Source organism: Lycorma delicatula, chromosome 6 (assembly GCF_047948215.1).
Source record: "Lycorma delicatula isolate Av1 chromosome 6, ASM4794821v1, whole genome shotgun sequence".
NCBI lineage: Eukaryota > Metazoa > Arthropoda > Insecta > Hemiptera > Fulgoridae > Lycorma > Lycorma delicatula.
In genome coordinates this window covers 76,656,873-76,674,914 of record NC_134460.1, presented here as the reverse complement: position 1 = coordinate 76,674,914, position 18,042 = coordinate 76,656,873, and the positions used below count along the sequence as shown (strand labels likewise).

Below are 18,042 nucleotides of genomic sequence, written 5' to 3'. Positions count from 1 at the left end.
AAAATCAAAATAAATTTTGTCTTCTTCAGTACTGCCTGATTCTTCATCGCTGCTTTCGAAACATACATTCACAGGTGGCTCAGGAACTGGAATAATTTCACTGCGAGGTACAGGCCTGATTGCAAATTGCAATAAAGGATATTTTACAGAATGTTTAGATTTTTAAAAATTCCAGACACACTTGAGAGACAAAAGTAACAATCGGTTACATGATCCTTTGGTTTACACCAAATCATAGGTACACCAAATGGAAAAGCCTTCCGTGGACCTTTCAGCCACCCTTTTAAATATACAGAAAAATGAGTGCTTACTATATGAGGAGCAAACATCTTATCCTGGTCACCAATTTTACACTGAAAGTACAAATTAAATACTTTTCTAATTAAAAGTAATGTTTTGTCTATTTGATTTTACGGTAAACTTACATACAAAAGGCATCCACATCATTTACACAATTTTGAAACATTATAACACTGCACTGTCAACAAACTTAAGACTGAAATAAAACTGAACAAAATTAATTCATTCCAAAATCCAGTGCTTATAATACACAGCTGTGTTTTCAGTTAAATGTTTTGACCTGCACAAACATGATTAATCTTGTCCATGAAGGCTCACTCTCAGTATTAGATATCATGTGATAATATGTGACTACGACAGGATCTAATTCTTTGTCTAATATTGTTTATTTATAGCTTACAAATTATGTTAACAAAGTTAAACAATAAAAAATGAGCTAACAAAATAAAATATAGGAGCTTAAAATGCCAACAATACGTTTAAAAATGAAAAAAAATCCTATAATTAAAATTAAAATTTTTTCAAAAATCGTAGGTGATAGAAAGATTTTGTGTTCATGTTCGTTTTCAGCATTAATAAATAGATTAAAATCATGTATTGCATGTTATGAAACAAAAATTATGTTTATCAATATTATCCGCGATAATAACCAGGAAGAGGATCGCGGATAATCTAAAATCATAGAAAAATCGCAGTTGACACAAAAATAATATTTAATTTGAGTAATATGTATTAAAATGACTTAATTCTGTACTGCAGTTTAGTATTTACAAGCATTACTACTGTATATTTTGTAAATAATGAAATAAAATACAGTACACTACACTATCCTATTGCGTACCTGGTAAAATTAATATCCAGAAGTTTATTCATAATATTTATTAATATATTTACTGAACGGAAATAGATTACACATTCAGTAGCTTATGTACTATGTAATTCATTAACAAACACTTATTATAAACTAGAGTAGCTAATTAGAAAAAACACATACTTTAAAAAAATAAAATAAATTGTGGGTTTTACTCTTTCAGAAAATTTTTTTTAAAAATAAGATGCCATTGATTGTTGTTTTAGTGTCTGAAAATACTTTATTTTATTTTAACTTCGTAGTTTGCGTAGCTTAATAATATCGCACAGTGAATTATCATACTATCATATCCACAATGAACTATTGTAGAACATTATCATATTCAAAACAAGCATGCATTCAAGTAACAAATGAACATGTCATAGAAACGACACAGAACGATAAAAAAATTTAAAATTTTTAACTTCTTTATAAGTTTTTAAAAGTTTATTTCTTTCCCCGAGACATCGTGGTTAAGCCGCAATGCGGTTAAATTGCTCGTGGATAATCGGGAGTTGACTATGGTTTTTTATCTAGGTTTTCACTCCACGTTTTTCAAAAACTACTGCAGCTACCGTTCTAAGACCAATTTTATTATTATTATTATTATTATTATTATTTCAAGTCAAAAACCATAAGAAATAACTAATTCTGTCCCTTAATTAATCTTCTAAAAATTTTAGTACGACCTCAATTCACCGAGGATAGCTGAAATTCGAGCGAAATCTATCACTAGCTATAACTTGCACACGAAGCATTTTAGCACATCTATTTATATGAATTTTTTCCATTATTTTCACGAGTAGAATAGGTTATGAAAGTTCTGAGTAAATTTCGTGATATAACGTGTGTGTATTTATTTATATATACATAATATGACCTTCAGTTTAATTAGTTAAAATGTACTGACTTCGAGCAAAATAAATGTAGAAATAATTATATTAAAGTACGAAGTTAAATATAAAGTGTAACTAAATCAGGTTTCCTTCCATACAACTTGCGGGCACATTTGTTAATTAAAAAGATAATAAAAAAAAATTGTATATGTACAACACGAAATGACGAATGTCTAGCAAAATTGCATGTTCATATGTAGGAAATGTTAATGTAATCATACGTACCGATATCATTATGTAATTAACTATAAACGTATTAAATTTTTTCCTTTAATTTTTTTTTTTAAATTCACTATAAAGTAAATCATAAATTATTGTATTATAAAAGATAAGCAAGTAATAACAGAAGAGAATCCCTAAGTATAAATTTGTTTACTGTAAAATTGTAAATTGAAAAATCAGTTTAGTTTATATTTTAATTTTTCAAAGTAGGAATAAAACTGAACAGATCAGAAGCTTAAATTGATAATCATCATGCATCGATACTGATTACAGTCATTTGTGGGAAAGGAAATCTACTGTTTATTTATGATTAGATTTTTATTACGTTAAGTAAATACAATGAGATTAGTTTTTTCAAAGACGATGAATTCTTTATTTATTACGCATTACTATTATTATCTGTTATTATATCTATTATACTATACAAATACATATTATCTATATTATACTTATTTAGGGCCTTCATTTTATATTCTATTGAATCTTTATCGTTAAATTAAATATAATCCTTGACGGGCAAATTTCACCTTCATTATTTAACCGGATAACCTTTTCCATCTTTAAATATTACTCTTTATTAAACATATTAGATTTTTCCCAATGAGTTTGAAGTTTAATCAGTCGCTTCATATAGTTTTAAAAAAGTGAATATTTAGTAAGTTATCGACACTCTTTTTTCTCTAAATCTCTTTTCATTACTAAATTGTAATTAGAAAGAAATAGTCAACTTATTGTCAAATCACTAATTATTTTTCATTGCCTTTCCAATTTTGGATCTAATAACACAGTTTTTAATCTTTACCAGAAATTATTTTTAAAAAAATCTTATGCAGACAACACATGATATCCTTGTATGCATATTAAATTACATTACACTTTTTTTATTTTTAATGAAAAGTACATAACATTTTATTTCATTAAAAACTTCTGATATTTTTTTCTTTTTTTTTGTTATTAAATTATTATTCATCGTAAAAGTCTTTTTACAGTGAGAGGTTAATATAATCAATACATTTAAATTTAAAAACAAAAGTTAAAAAAAGGAGATGAAGTCTGATTTGAACCGTTGTGTCTTCCCCTAAGATACAAATATTTCATTATTTAAAATTTTATTGAATATAACTCTGGAACCAATGAAGATAAGTTGAAAAGCTCTCAATGAGGGCGTATTACAGCAGTTAATAAAAAAAATTAAAAATCCAAATTTTGTTGCATTTTGGGCTTTTTTTAACACTTTTGGTTCAGTCGATTGCAATCAAAAAGGCAGTGCAGAACTAGATGTTACGACAGTCATAAATCCAAAATTTCAACATTCTATGGCTAATCGTTTTTGAGTTATACGAGATACATATGACGCCAAACTAGTCAAAATGGATATTTCCGTTGAAATTTGGAAACCGAAATTTTTCGCGATCACAATACTTCTTTTACTTCTAAAATGAAGTAAAAATAACAATTTACTCCTCTGTCAAACGGAAAACAACTATTTTCGTGTAACACAATACAATACTTTGGTTTGCGAGAAAGAGCAGATAAAACGTACAAAAAAATTCTCATCAATTTATTATTCTTTTTTAATTAAAACATTTTCTTTTACAGAAACAATAATTTGGTGAATTTTCAGATAATACTAATAAATTTAAAAAAAATAATACATCTGAATTTTCTGCATACCGTTTTATTTAACCTGTACATAGATGTCCTTTAAATAATTTTCATTAACTATTTCTTAATTGTAAATTATTTTATAATTATTTTAAATATTTTATATCTTCATGTGTATGCCTCAACATTACTTCATGTTTTAAATATTTAATATTATTAATATGGATTTTAATCATATTTATTTTTTATATTGTAATTAAGTATTTTATGATGTTGCTCTAACATGTTTTTACTACAGTTTCCCTTTGAGACAGTTCCCTTTTCTATTCGAGAAGTATTAGGCCTACATTAAACATTCCTGATATAATCTATATAATATAACGATGAGAATAGAAAAAGTATTATTTGCACTTGTCTTTTAGCTAACTGTGTCTTGAATTTTCCAGAACATTTAGGATCTATGTATAAAAAACCATGATTATGTTTCTTTTACATTCACCCAATCCAAACGTAACATTCTATTTGGTTTATCTTTTGTATGCGCAGCGCACTTTAATGTATAATATTTACTCAACTGTATTGTTTTACGGTGTGTGTATGTGTGTGCATATATATATATATATATATATATGTGGATGTGTGTGAATGTAAACCTGATTGTGTGCAAATATATGGAAAGAGGAACCGCAGTTTACCAGAAGATCAAAGAGCCGCAACTTCCTTTGTTTAAAAAACGTTTTAAGTAAGAACAATATTTGTTTTCATTTTCAAAATTCCTAAAACAAACTTTGTAGAATTTGAAAATTTTAGAATTAAAAAAAAATTTATTTTCTTATACGTATTCAGGGGATATAAGTAAATAATTTGTACTTTGAATTAAAATAGATTTTAATTTTTTTAAATGTTTAATAATAACAATAACAATAAATTAAAAAGAAACATATTACATTAGTTCATAACATTTTTAAACTTAATTATAAAAACAATTTTAAATCACGACTCAAGGTTACTATGACAAAACATTGTGTATTTTTTTTCTATTGAACTTACATATATTAAAAGAAAAGGTTATTGAAATCTAAGTTCAAACTTTGACCTTATACTTCTCTTTAACTGTATAGAAATAAAATAATCACACTTGCTCTATAATAAATCGAAAAAATGTTTAATTATGTTTTATATACATTGCCAAAAATCTGTTTTATTCTCTACGATAACCGATCTCTTATTTTAAGAATGATAGATAAAAAAAAAATATTTAAAAAATTAATTCTCTGAGAAAATATAAATTTAAAAAAAATATGAATAACAGGGAATTCGAACTGATTTAAAAAAAAATTAGAATATTTGCAATAAAAAAATTAAATAATTTCTTAAATTTTAAATATCAATAACAAAATTACAAAAAATACAACATACACTTTTATTATATATATTTGAAAAATGATTTCAAATTTTCCCCATTTCCGACTATACAAAACGAGATAAGCACTAGTTTTGGGCTTGCAAATATTCTTCAGATAAATATCAAGACTCTTTTACGAGTTTTTTGAATTTTAATATAGATATACACACACTGAGTGTCCTTAAAAGGTGAGGCTAAGTTCTAGGAAGTGATTCTACTTAATATACTGAAGAAAAAATGTCCAGAAACATAGGTCCGAAAATGCATATTTTTCTGTCTGTCCGCTATTTTGCATTTTTTAAGAAAAAACATTTTTCAAGAACGATTGGAGATAATGCAATAAGATTTTGTACTTTATTTTAAACTAACATTTTTTAATAGGAAAAAATTAACGATACTCTTCGTTGACCAATTTCAAAATGTGGTCGTTTCAATTTTTCAATCTTAAATATCTTGGGAATTATTACAATTGTCAAATTGCGTTGTATTATAAAAATTATGATGCATTTCTTTATTTTGAAAAAACGACAACTTAGTCGTAAAAATCCAACGACAAACACTGAGTTATTGCAAAATGTAGGCCTCAACCGATATGGCGGCCATCTTGATTTTTTTATTATCGTGACTCACTTGATAACTAAATCAAATTTTCTGATTAAATTGTTAATTTTTAGCAATTATAATTTTTATAATATAACACAATTTGATAAATCTAACAACTCCTAAGATATTTAAGATTTAAAAATTGAAACGACCGCCATTTTGAAATTTGTAAACGAAGAGTATGTTATTTTTTTCATATTAAAAAATGTTAGTTTAAAAAAAGTACAAAATTTTATTGCGTTATCTCCAACCGTTCTTGAAAAATACTTTTTTCTTAGAAAACAAAAAATGACGGACAGACAGAAAAATATGCGTTTTCGAACCTATGTTCACTGGACATTTTTTCTTCAGTATGTTAATTAGAACCACTTTCTAGAGTTTGGACTCACCTTTTAAGGACACTATATGTATTATAATAAACTGGATTTAAAATAATAATTAATAATTTCTATTATGTATAACAGTCACAAAATTGTCAGAATGCATAATTTCTGGAATCCACTTTTACAATTTCAGACACATATCAGCTGTTTTATCAACCTATTTAAAATAAATTGTTTTGTTATAAATAATTACAAAATTTAAATGATCTACATTTTGGAATTTTCAAATATTTATTTTGTAGGTGATATTGTTCGGTACATATACTCTAAATTTAATTAATAAATCTCAACCCCGTAATTAATATATGAATTTTTATAAAGAAGAAAAAACGGCGGAAGGAAGAAAGGAAAATGAAGTGAGATAGAGGAGATTTAACTATAAGAACGGTTCTGTTTATTTTGATAACCTGATTCAGTTAAGTCGGATATTCAACACCTCCCAGGACACCAATAAAAAAATAAAAAATAAAAAAAAACTAATAAAGATAAACAGATGAAAGTTCTTACGGTTAAGTGTACAGTAAGAAAGGATTTTTTGAAATCCTGAGTTTAAGGAGTTAAAATGGAGTAACAATGAAATCAACTATTTTTTAATTTCTGAGTAACAATTGAAGATATCATTTATATTTTTGTATTTTATAAAGATATTTATATATTTTTTAAGATTTGTTTTTTTGAAGATATAATTTTTATTTTTGGTGTATGTAATCTTCATGTGAATATTTAAAAATTAATTTCTAGATTTTTAAATTCTTACTTTAAAGGGTTAAAATGGATTTAAATTTTTTTGAAGCCCGGCTTTTTTTTTTAATTTCTCGGTAACAAATGAAGATATCATCAATTTGTTTTTCGGTGTGTGTAATCTTCACATGAATATCTAAAAACAATTTTTTTAGATTTTTTGAAATTCTGAGTTTAAAGGATTAAAGTAGATTTTTGTACTTTCTTTGAAACCCGGCTATATATACTCTTTAAATTTCTCGGTAATGAAGATAATAACTTGATTTTGGTGTCTGTGATCTTCATGTGAAAACCCATCTATAGATTTTTCAAAATTCGTAAAAGGGAAGAAAATAAAAATATTTTGAAAAATGATTGCAAATTTTCCCCATTTCCGACTATACTAAACTAGATATTCAGTACTAAATTTAGGCTACCAAATACTCTTCAGATAAATATCAAACCTCTTTTACGGGCTTTTTGAATTTTAATATTTTAGAGGTAAAATAATATAAATTTTTTACATTTTTTCTGTTTTATGCTACCGCTTTTGAATCAATCTTTATGAGGTGAAGGTAATTTAAGTTTGTAATTCAGATTATCTATTTTGTGAGCGAAGCCGTGACGGGAAATCTAAAAACCAGTTATTCGGTCCAGCACTGATCAAACTTTTTGTTCTGAAGAAATTACAATAAACCAATAGTTTTTATAAATTGAACAGGCTTTAATTTTTACTTATCATTATTATTCTATCAAGCATGAATTTAATGAGCAAAGGGGGTCTATGAGGCAGAGCTTCCTCCCTAACGGGAAGGGTGATTGCTGACCGGCTAAACATCCCCAGACTGTGACGGGAAACGCAAGTAGTACTACTACTATACAGTGCGGGCGAAGCTGCGACGGAGATGTTAGTATATATATATATATATTTTTTTTTTTTAATATATATTTAATAAATATTAAAACGAACGGTTTTGAATAACCTAACATTCAATACTGACTATAAAAATACAAAAATCTATTTTAATAATTAATAATGATTTTTAGAAATTAAAGCCTAATCTTTCCTAGCAAAACCTACTATCCAAAGAACAATTCATTAATCTCTTTTTAACTACCTCTGCTCCAAAGCCACATTACAATTTAAATTATGTGAAATATACAAAAAAACTTTTTTTTTTAATAATGCTGCATTACTAAAAGTCATGTTCTCTTCTATGTTATTGTTTTTTAGTTACAATTTGAAGAAAAAAATATGGAATTATGGGAAAATACACCAAAAACGTACCTTTCTATGAAAATGAGAATTTTATGAAAATTTAATTAAGATTTTGTCTCGGTGATGAAATTTGAATTTTTTTATAACTTTATAAAAATGGATGTGTACTAATATTTTAAGTAAATTCTACCATTAAATAAAAAGGTTTTAAAGGCTTTGCGAGTATAGTCATGTCTGCCAATTTTTTCATAACTTTATTAAGAGAAAATATTTTTTAAGAAAAATTGCTATTTGAGTACATTTAAACGTAAAATTTTATTATTAATTTAATATGTATTCATAACATCTCATCCTCAGGAATGTATCTTGTTTTTTTCCATCAGGATTCATATAACTGTTTAGATAACACACAACCCGCATTCAAACGTGTTCAAGAGATCAACCCGTTTGATGTTCATAACTTGACCGCATGTAATTTTTGTAAGATTAATGTTCAGTTTCATCTAATAGCTTCATTCCTTAAACGTCCTTCATTGAAAATCCTTTTGATTATCCTCCAGAACCATTTCTGCATGTTTTTTTATGCACTAGACCTTCACATATTAGTGTAGGAAAAAATAATTTAATAAAAGCTGTATTTTCAATAGAGCTAATAAAGTATTATCAATTCTTTTTTTATTTCACCAAAAATCTCATAATTTAAAAAAAAAGAGTTTAAATCTGTTAATTTTTGTTATAAAATCGTTTATTGATACATATATATATATATATATATATATATATATATATATATATATATATATATATATATAATACATACTTAGGTAAGTGAATCGTGCTACCGGTTCTAAAGATAATTAATTATTAATTAGTTTTTGTTCTCACAAGTTCCTCATCGCGAATTATTAACAGATTTTTTTACTTGAATACTTCTTATGAATTGTAACAAGGTTAGAGGTGGATGCACGAATTTTCAGTGAAATGAAATTATGATAAAATTGAGTTGAAAATCTTAAAATTAACCTTAAGCTAAATAAATAATACATCAAATTAAAGGTGAAGGATATAAGATTTGTGTGAAACCGGTTTTGTGCCTTCCACTTCCTTCCATCGTTCCAGATGCACTTTATAAGTTCAAGCTTGGATTTCATTATATAAGCGATTTAAAACTAACTTTGTAAATGAATTCGTTGTCCCACTACAATAAAATTTAGCATAAAACGATAGAAAAATTTTGAAATATAAATTAATGATAATGAAATACATTTTTTTAAGATCTGTGTAACGTTTATTAAAAAAATTGTTTTCTTTTTTGTTTTTGTTTTTCAGAACGTCACAATAAATAATATTATAAATCCAGTTACAACAAGATGAATCAAGAAAGGCACCACTCACATCGATCGAATGAGTTACAGTTTTAAGAGAGCGAAATAAACCGCTCATCGCCGAGCAACTAAGTACATCTCACTAAGATTTCGCACCGTTAACAACCGAATTATTTCACATCAAATCTCAGAAATTGATTATAAATATTACATTTGTCTAACACAAGGCGATACTTAATAAAAACTTGACAATCTTTTTAAAATCTAACATTTTCTCAGTTTCATTCTGAATGTAAAAATCTTTATTAATTCTGAATTTATATTCGTTTTCACTTATTTTTAATGGTACTAGGATTTTCTGGTTTTTTTCTATTGCATTCATCTCACATGATTTAAAATTGAAGATGCATTCCGATGCGTACAGATCTTCTGGTTTGATCACCGTATTGTAATGTTAAATTTTGGCTTTTATTTAGAAATTATTTTTGTTGTAAATAGTTTTTTTTTGGTTTATAGGCCAATTTCATTTATGTCATTCTGGTTTGACTGGCTTCTATACCAAAACATTAATTTTGATCATCTCTCTCAAATATTTAAAATTATTGACTTTGGTCATTTTTCCATATTTCGTATTTAGAGATTAGGGAAATCTTTGATGTTGGCCATGAATTCTCTCTTATTGAATGAAAACATTGTAGAACTACTTTCTCTGAATTTCCTTTAAGTAAATAATAATAATTATATATTTAAAAAATATATTAGTAGTAATTTCTTGTTTTATCAGATTATGAAAGAGAAATGAAAAATTATTTTACCGATCTAAAAAGATATCTTTAAACACGAGAATTTATTATTCAATCAATAGAAACAAAAATAATTAGGTTAAACGATTATTAAAAATAAATAAAAAACAAAAAAAGCGTTAAAACGATCGTATGAGATGTTTATAACAGAATTTTGAGAGAAAAAAGTGTTTCTATGTAAGAAAAGCTGTGAATAGGATATATTTTTACAACCGTTGTATAGGATAAAGATATCAAAGAAGTACATACAAAAATATAAAAATAAACTTAATTATAAAATATGGACACATATTTAGATAAACTAGATTAATACTACTACCGGTTAATAATAAAACAGAATGACCTGCTATGAACTGGCAGGTTAAAAGTAACACAGGTCTTCTATATATGAATATGATAAAAAAAAATCATCAAATTTCACTTAAAAGTGTTATAATTAGTTTAATAAAAATACTATATAAAATTATATTATTTTTATGATAACTTACTGAAATCCAGACAAAATATTTAGTAATGATGATTTTCCAGCTCCTGATGGACCCATAATCGCTGTAAGTTCTCCGGAATTAAAATTTCCCGTTAGTCCTTTAAGAACTTGTTTTTTCTCTGAAAAAAATCAAATCAAAGTAACAAAAATTAATAATATACATGTAAATAAAAATGTAAAAGTAAGAAAAAAAAAATTTCCATTAATTATTCATAAATTTTCAAGTATTTTGAACATTTTATCAAATTTCTGATGAAATAATTTTATTGATTTTGTAGCTGAAATTCTCGTAACGGTTCTGAAACACATAAATTATGCAAAAAGCTGAAGCGCCCAATTTATGACCTAAAAGTTAATTTTATTATTGATATAATATAATGCAAAATGTTATATTTCACGTAAATTAATTGCTGAAGAATTACATTGTATATATTTAGTAAAAAAGAAAACGAAAAAATTGGCCTTTAATAAAAAAAGCCTTAGATTTAATAACTTCGTGGATTCGCATCGCAATACGACTAATTTTATTATATATTTTTACTTACGAAATACCTTTAATTGCTGATTTTCATACAAAAAATACTAATCGATGCTGATGATTCCATATAAGCAGTAGCTTTTTTAATACGATCATAAATTTTTCTACAATTTTTCATTTAAGGTCTGATGGGCATAATGCGATCCAAAAATGTATATGTCTCCAAAGATACTATGTAAGATATTATTTTACTGTGAGTAAACTTTGGAGATACGAAAACCATGTGATCGTATCTCCTCATCCATTGATCTTGTATTCTAGTTCAAAATTAAATACTTGTATTCAAAATTGAATGGCATTAATTTTAAAATTAAAATTAATAACACAAAAACGTTTTCAGACTGGAGTACTCCAGTCTGAAAATAAAACTAATATCAAACAAAACTAATATCAAACAAAACTATAATTTGCGTAAAAAAATTAGACTTATCCCGTACCCGTGTATGAAATCGTTTTAATCCATAACCAAAGCGGCATGACATACTAAGGTAATGAAATCATCTAATTAGTACAAGAATGGAATTTAGATTCCAGAAACGAAAATAAAAGAAAAAAGTATTTTATTACCCCTCACTTAATCAGGGGAGAGAATTTAAATAAAATCGAACACTTAAAAAAATTTCTTACCTACCTAAACACAGTCATTAAATTATGTGAAAAAATTTACCAAGTCGCTGAGTAAATCTTTGAGATATGGGAACTATAATATCAATATCTCCCTATTTTCTTGACCATATGTGACAAAAATTAATAAGCATTAATGATACAGAAATCATCGTGCCAAATTTAATTCATATCGGTTGATCCAGTCTGGAGATATCAAGCAAAAGACAGATTAACATATATCCGATTCAAATTTTTCAACGGTAAAACTGCGGTTTTTTTATTAGAGGAGGCTAAGAAACGTCAAAATTTATAAAAGCTCCGATATCGAAAAAAATTTCACCCGATTATCTTGTATTTTCTTTTATATGATATACAATATGAATAACTATGGAATCGGATAACTAAATAAAAATAAATAATAAGTCCGATCTCTTCCTCCGACAATTAAAGCAACTGAGACGTGGGCATAATAATACGAGTACTACCCAAATCTCTTCGTTTATAATAAAATCCAGTATTGCATTTCGGGAACAAACGTTTTATTTAGAAAAAAAATTAAATTACCTTTCAGAAAACTGTAAAATCCCAAATCATTATTTTCTATGCTTTTTGACTTTCTCGTCTAGATAGCACTACAGCAGAGCTATATCTCTAGAAGGTATTGAATTCGGTCCAATTTGTATTCAGTTTTCACCGGATGTTAACATTTTAACATCTAAGAAACCCAAAAAGCCGAATGGAAATTTTCCGGATGTTAATGTTCGTATGTACGTGTATGTGTTTTCGGCGTTGGCCTCTAAATCACCTTATATTTCCAGAAAAACTGAACCGAAGTTGACCAAACTTTGGGCACTGATACCATTAAATTTTAAACTTAGAAGGTTAAGGTGGTGAGGCTGTAGAGCAAGGTCAACCCTCAGTATCTCGATATTTCACCTAATTAAGGTCATATTTTTCTAAAATGTATTTGTTAACAATCTTTGTTAAAAAATAACAATCTTTAAAAAAACCTTTTACAAAATCGCATCTCCTACAAAAGAATGCCTAAACTACTACTCTGTTGTGATATCACGGATGAGTGGTAGAATTAAATAAATGAATAATATTTAAAGTGTAAAAATGTAACTCGGTCTGGCTGGGTCTCAAACTCGATCGCCCGGTTGACTCGGTACCTGGTGAGTTAAGCCCCGAGGCTACACCAGTCTGGCGATTATAAGCGAAATTTGTTCTATGAAAGTTGTAAAATTACATTAGTTTAGTTAGTGCCGACCATCGCTTCCAGTCCAAATTAATAATAATTTTAACCGGATTTAAATCTTAATCCATTCTTATCAGTATATTAATAATTCTATCAAAGATATTAAACTCTTAAAATAACAATCCGGTTAGTTTATTATTAAGGTTATTCACATAAGAAAAATAATTACTTTCTAACTATAATTAAAAACTAAAAACAAATCGTTTATTTTTTAATTTTATTTTTTATTATTATTATTATATAAATCTATTCAGGAAAACTACATTTATTTTTACCCGCAGTTATTATGGATTAACGTCATATTATGGATTAGCAAACATTCCTAAAAATCAATGTATTTATTTTACTCTTAAAAGAAAGGTAATTGGTGAAAGCATACATTTCATTATGATATAGTTTAAAAAGTAAAAATTTTTTATTTTCAATTAGCTTCCAGGTTATAACCTGATAACTACAATAAAACCTTCTCGATGAAATTCTTAACATAAAATTACTTAAAAGATTCTATTATGCATTTAATAGATGTGGACACGACATGACTTCCTTGTACACCTATGAAATTACGTATATACAATTTTTTTTAAATGGAAAGTACATAAAATTTATTTCATTAATAACTTCTGATATTTTTTCATATGTATATATTTTTTTTTTATTGTTATTATTGAATTATTATTTATTATAAAGCTTTTTTTTTACAATCAGAGGTTAATAATTATTAATAAATCAATATCTTTAAATTTAAAAAAAAAAATATAAATAAATAAAAAAAAGAGATGAAATCGGATTTGAACCGATGTACCTTCCTCTTGTATGACCCAAATATTTCTTTAATTAAAATTTTATTTGGCTGTAACTCTGGAACCAATGAAAATAAGTACCATTTATAAAATATCATTGAAAAGCTCTCAATGAGGGCTTATTACTGCAGTTAAAAAACGTCCAAAATCAAGATCTTTTGTATTTCAGGCTTTTTTGGACACTTTTGGTTCAGTTGATTGCAATCAAAAGGGGAGGTGCACAACTAGATGTTACAACAGTCCTAAATCCAAAATTTCAATTTTTTTTTGAAATTTTGTACGTATGTGCAGACGTCACGCCGAAACTAGTCAAAATGGATTCAGTGATTGTCAAAATGAATATTTCCGTTGAAATCTGAAAACCAAAATTTTACTTCATAATAGGAAGTAAAAAAATGGCATGAAAATCAATTTACTTATAATAGATAATAAAAATATATAAACGGAATAAAACTTATAATTAATTTTATAACAAATAAAATTAATTTAAAAACGCTGGCAAAGTAATGCATCAATTTGTTGATTATTAGCAATGAAAATTAAAATAGAGCCAAAAAAAAGAAGAAAAAAAAAAAATATATATATATATATGTATATGTGGGGAATAAATCAACACTTTTTGTAACAATATTAATATATAGATTAAGCGTAAAAAATTTGCTTAAATAAAGTTTTTTTTCTAAATCTAACGATATCCTTCAATAAAAGCTAAAATAAGAAATAGATTTTCATAAAAACATTTTTGTATTTTAGGTCTATAATTAAAAAAATTGTAGACATTTCTTGATAGCTCTATATATAAAGTATAAACTATCAAAACAATTTTGAAAAATATTTCAACCGAAAGGAGAAAAAGCAAAAAAAATATATATATATTACCATTTTAAGGGTGGTGTTTGATTGTTAGAAAAACGTTTTCTGGTTTATTTAATTATGAATTGCAGGTAACAAATTTGCTTTAATAGTTTTTTCGCGATTCCCTAATCCTCTTATAGAATTTTTAAAACAGTTTAATATGATTAAATCCCCATATTTAGAAATATTTAAATCAAATTCGAAGAAAATCGATTCGTTCAATCCTGAGATACAAGGCCAAAAGTAGTATGACACATACATACATATGGTTTTATTTTGGTGTAGATGAACTAGTTGGATTCTAAAACGTAATGATTTTCAAAAACCCAATACTCCATTTTTAATATGATCCCCGAACTTTCCTTTTTAATATTTTATTTATTTTCACCAGGAAAGTAATAGCAGTACAAAAGAAACGTTTAATTATTATAAAAGTAAAAGCTAAAGAAATGCCAACTGCAACAAAGAAATAAATAAAATAAGACAAAATATATGCTGAATGCCTTTATAACTTGTAAAAGGGAGGCGTTTGTTGTCAATTACTCAGAACTGGAACAGATGGTCGCAATAATGAATAACTGATAGTCGATAAAAAACAACTTTCACACAATTCATATCAGGATTTTACGTACGTCTTTTTATGTCTAATTCACGGACAATCACTCCTCATGGCTCTCCATTGTTGCAACCATTCGAATTAAAAAATGAAGATTACCGTTTTAAAAACTACTATTGTAAAGTGGTTAAATATTTATTATTGAAAGGCTTATCATTATAAATCTAAACTTTATTTTTTAACAATTCTATACAATTGAAATCAACAATTTATTCTTTATGTGAAGAATTCAGGAGTCGAACAAGGACAAAAGATGAACGAACACATTGGATGTTAAAATCAGGTATTTGAAATCCACGATATAATTTTAGAATATAATCTAGTAAAAGCATAAGATTTATGTCAAACAACTTGATTGAATTTGTGCATATTTATGCCGCATTTGTAGATAATCGAATCAAAAACGTTAATAGATGATCACTACTTAAAAGTTGTTTAAAGCTGCTTAAATCTTAATTCAAATGAATATCTGTGTCAACTCATAACTGTTTTATGGAACATGGTTTCACCATTAAATCACATAAATTAAAAAACTATGGAAATGAGAAAAAGTGTTGTTAAGTATGTACAAGTTGTTGTATTGACTTTAAAGTTTATGGTAAATTTATTTTTTCGAATGAAGAAGGTGCATTATTAATCTATCTCTTAAATAAACGATCTATCACGAAAATATTATGTAGCGTTATTAGATTGATTGAATAATGAAAATAAATAAAAACGATTTAATATGAATAAAAAAAAAAAGTTGTCTTTTATCATTATATTATATTAAGTAATATAACAACAATTGTACAAATAAAAATATAAGAATTCATCGCCCTGAGGTAGGTAATCCCCACGTCCGGAACACAACATCTACGTTCCACGTCCAGGGCGGTAACAGCCGTACTTATGTACAATACATATAGCTGGCTAACGGGGCTCCGAGTAAATTCCTCGGATATGCTTTTCTTTTGACTTGTTTCCACCTTCAGGTCCCCTCATGGATTGGATTTTTTGGCCACCTGCAGGATATGAACAATTTATGGATTAGGAAGTGGACATATACCAAACTTAGAGCTGGTGATGTGGCGGCTACGGTCGAAGTTATTTGCAGGTGTAACGGAGACCTTTTGTTGTCCACATGCCCCCCGCGATGGCAAGCATGTAGTTAAGGTGCCCATGTTGTTCGGAGCATGGGAGCCCTGAAACCCTCGGTGTGTAAGGGCCTGGAGTCAGTGCAGAGACTGAGCATCCGCTCTCTGCCAGGACATATGCCGGTTCCACCGGAGTACCGGAACGGACCTCCAGGGTTGGTAGCCCTGGAGTGGGGGTGTACCCCGGCGGCTAGCCTTACTACAGAAGGGATTTATTGTTCATGCAAGTTGAACAATTAAACGTGGCAGAGGGTTCACGCAAACACCCTCGTTTAGAACCAGCCGTTTCGCCTGAGGCAAAACGGAGAAAAAGTGCAGAAACTAAAAGGATAGAGATTGAGGCTACAAAAACTTACAAAAAGCTTTTTTCAAGAGCAATAATGCACCGAAACCTAAATATTTGGTTATTACCAAGGAGGAAGGAAATTTTTCGAAGGTGAGTCCTTTTCTCATCGCTCGGGAGATAACCAAATGCGCTGGTGGCCCTGTAAAAGAAATAAGGAAGACCTTCATGGGACTTCATGTTGAGACTGTAAATGATGTCCAGTCTCAAAAGATTTTAGGGCTTAAAAAGATTGGAGAACTGGCTGTGCATGTTGATCCCCACGGTACGCTCAACACCTCAAGAGGTGTGGTCGACTGTCGGGACCTTCTAAATTGTACGGAACAAGAAATTGTTGAGGAGTTGTCAACGCAGGGAGTCATAGAGTGTCGCCGATTGAACATGAGGAGGAATGGCGAGGTCCTACCTTCAGCCTCTCATGTTCTCACATTTAACCGGCCTACCTTGCCGGAGAAGATTAGAGCGGGGATACATCGATTGGATGTGCGGGCATTTATCCCGCAACCAATGCGATGCTTCAAGTGCCAACGTTTTGGCCACACCGCCATCAAATGTGAGAGAACGCAAATATGCGTGTGCGGCGAAGAGGTGCATGAGGGAGAGCCGTGTAAAGAGCCCCTACATGCATCAATTGCAAGGGACAGCATTCATGTAGATCCAGGAATTGTCCTGTCTACAAAGAAGAAGTAGCTGTGCAGGAAGTTAAAACTCTGCAGAAAGTCAGCTACATCGAAGCCAAAAAGATTGTTAACGCCCGCAAACCCAGAGCAACAACATCTTATGCTCAAGCTGCGGCTACTGTTCCTGCTCCTGCTCCAATTGCTGTAGATGAAAGTCAGCTCATCAGTAAACTTGCTCCGAACTTGGCCAACATGATTGAAAGAATTATTGACAATAAAATGAAATCTTTCAATATTAAAGATCCAATAAAGCCAAAGATATTAGTACAGCCTCCTCCCGAAGATAAAACAGCGAAAACTGCTCTCGCTGTGAAGAAAACGGACGCCAAAGCAGAATGCCAAGTCCGTCTTAGTGAGATTCTTGATGACAAGAAAACGATAATACCTACAGA

General features: G+C 28.2%; 1 protein-coding gene across 3 annotated transcripts in view; it reads right to left on the bottom strand.

Annotated features, from left to right (window-relative positions):
• The window catches only part of LOC142325952 (ATP-binding cassette sub-family G member 4), a 384,116-nt gene that overhangs the window by 84,517 nt on the left and 281,557 nt on the right, over window positions 1-18,042 (bottom strand). For all 3 annotated transcript variants that reach the window (XM_075367918.1, XM_075367917.1, XM_075367916.1), the window contains exon 2: window positions 10,820-10,937. In XM_075367918.1, the coding sequence (XP_075224033.1) occupies window positions 10,820-10,875 (56 nt within the window). In that variant the 5' untranslated portion in view covers window positions 10,876-10,937. The remainder of the gene's footprint in view (window positions 1-10,819; window positions 10,938-18,042) is intronic.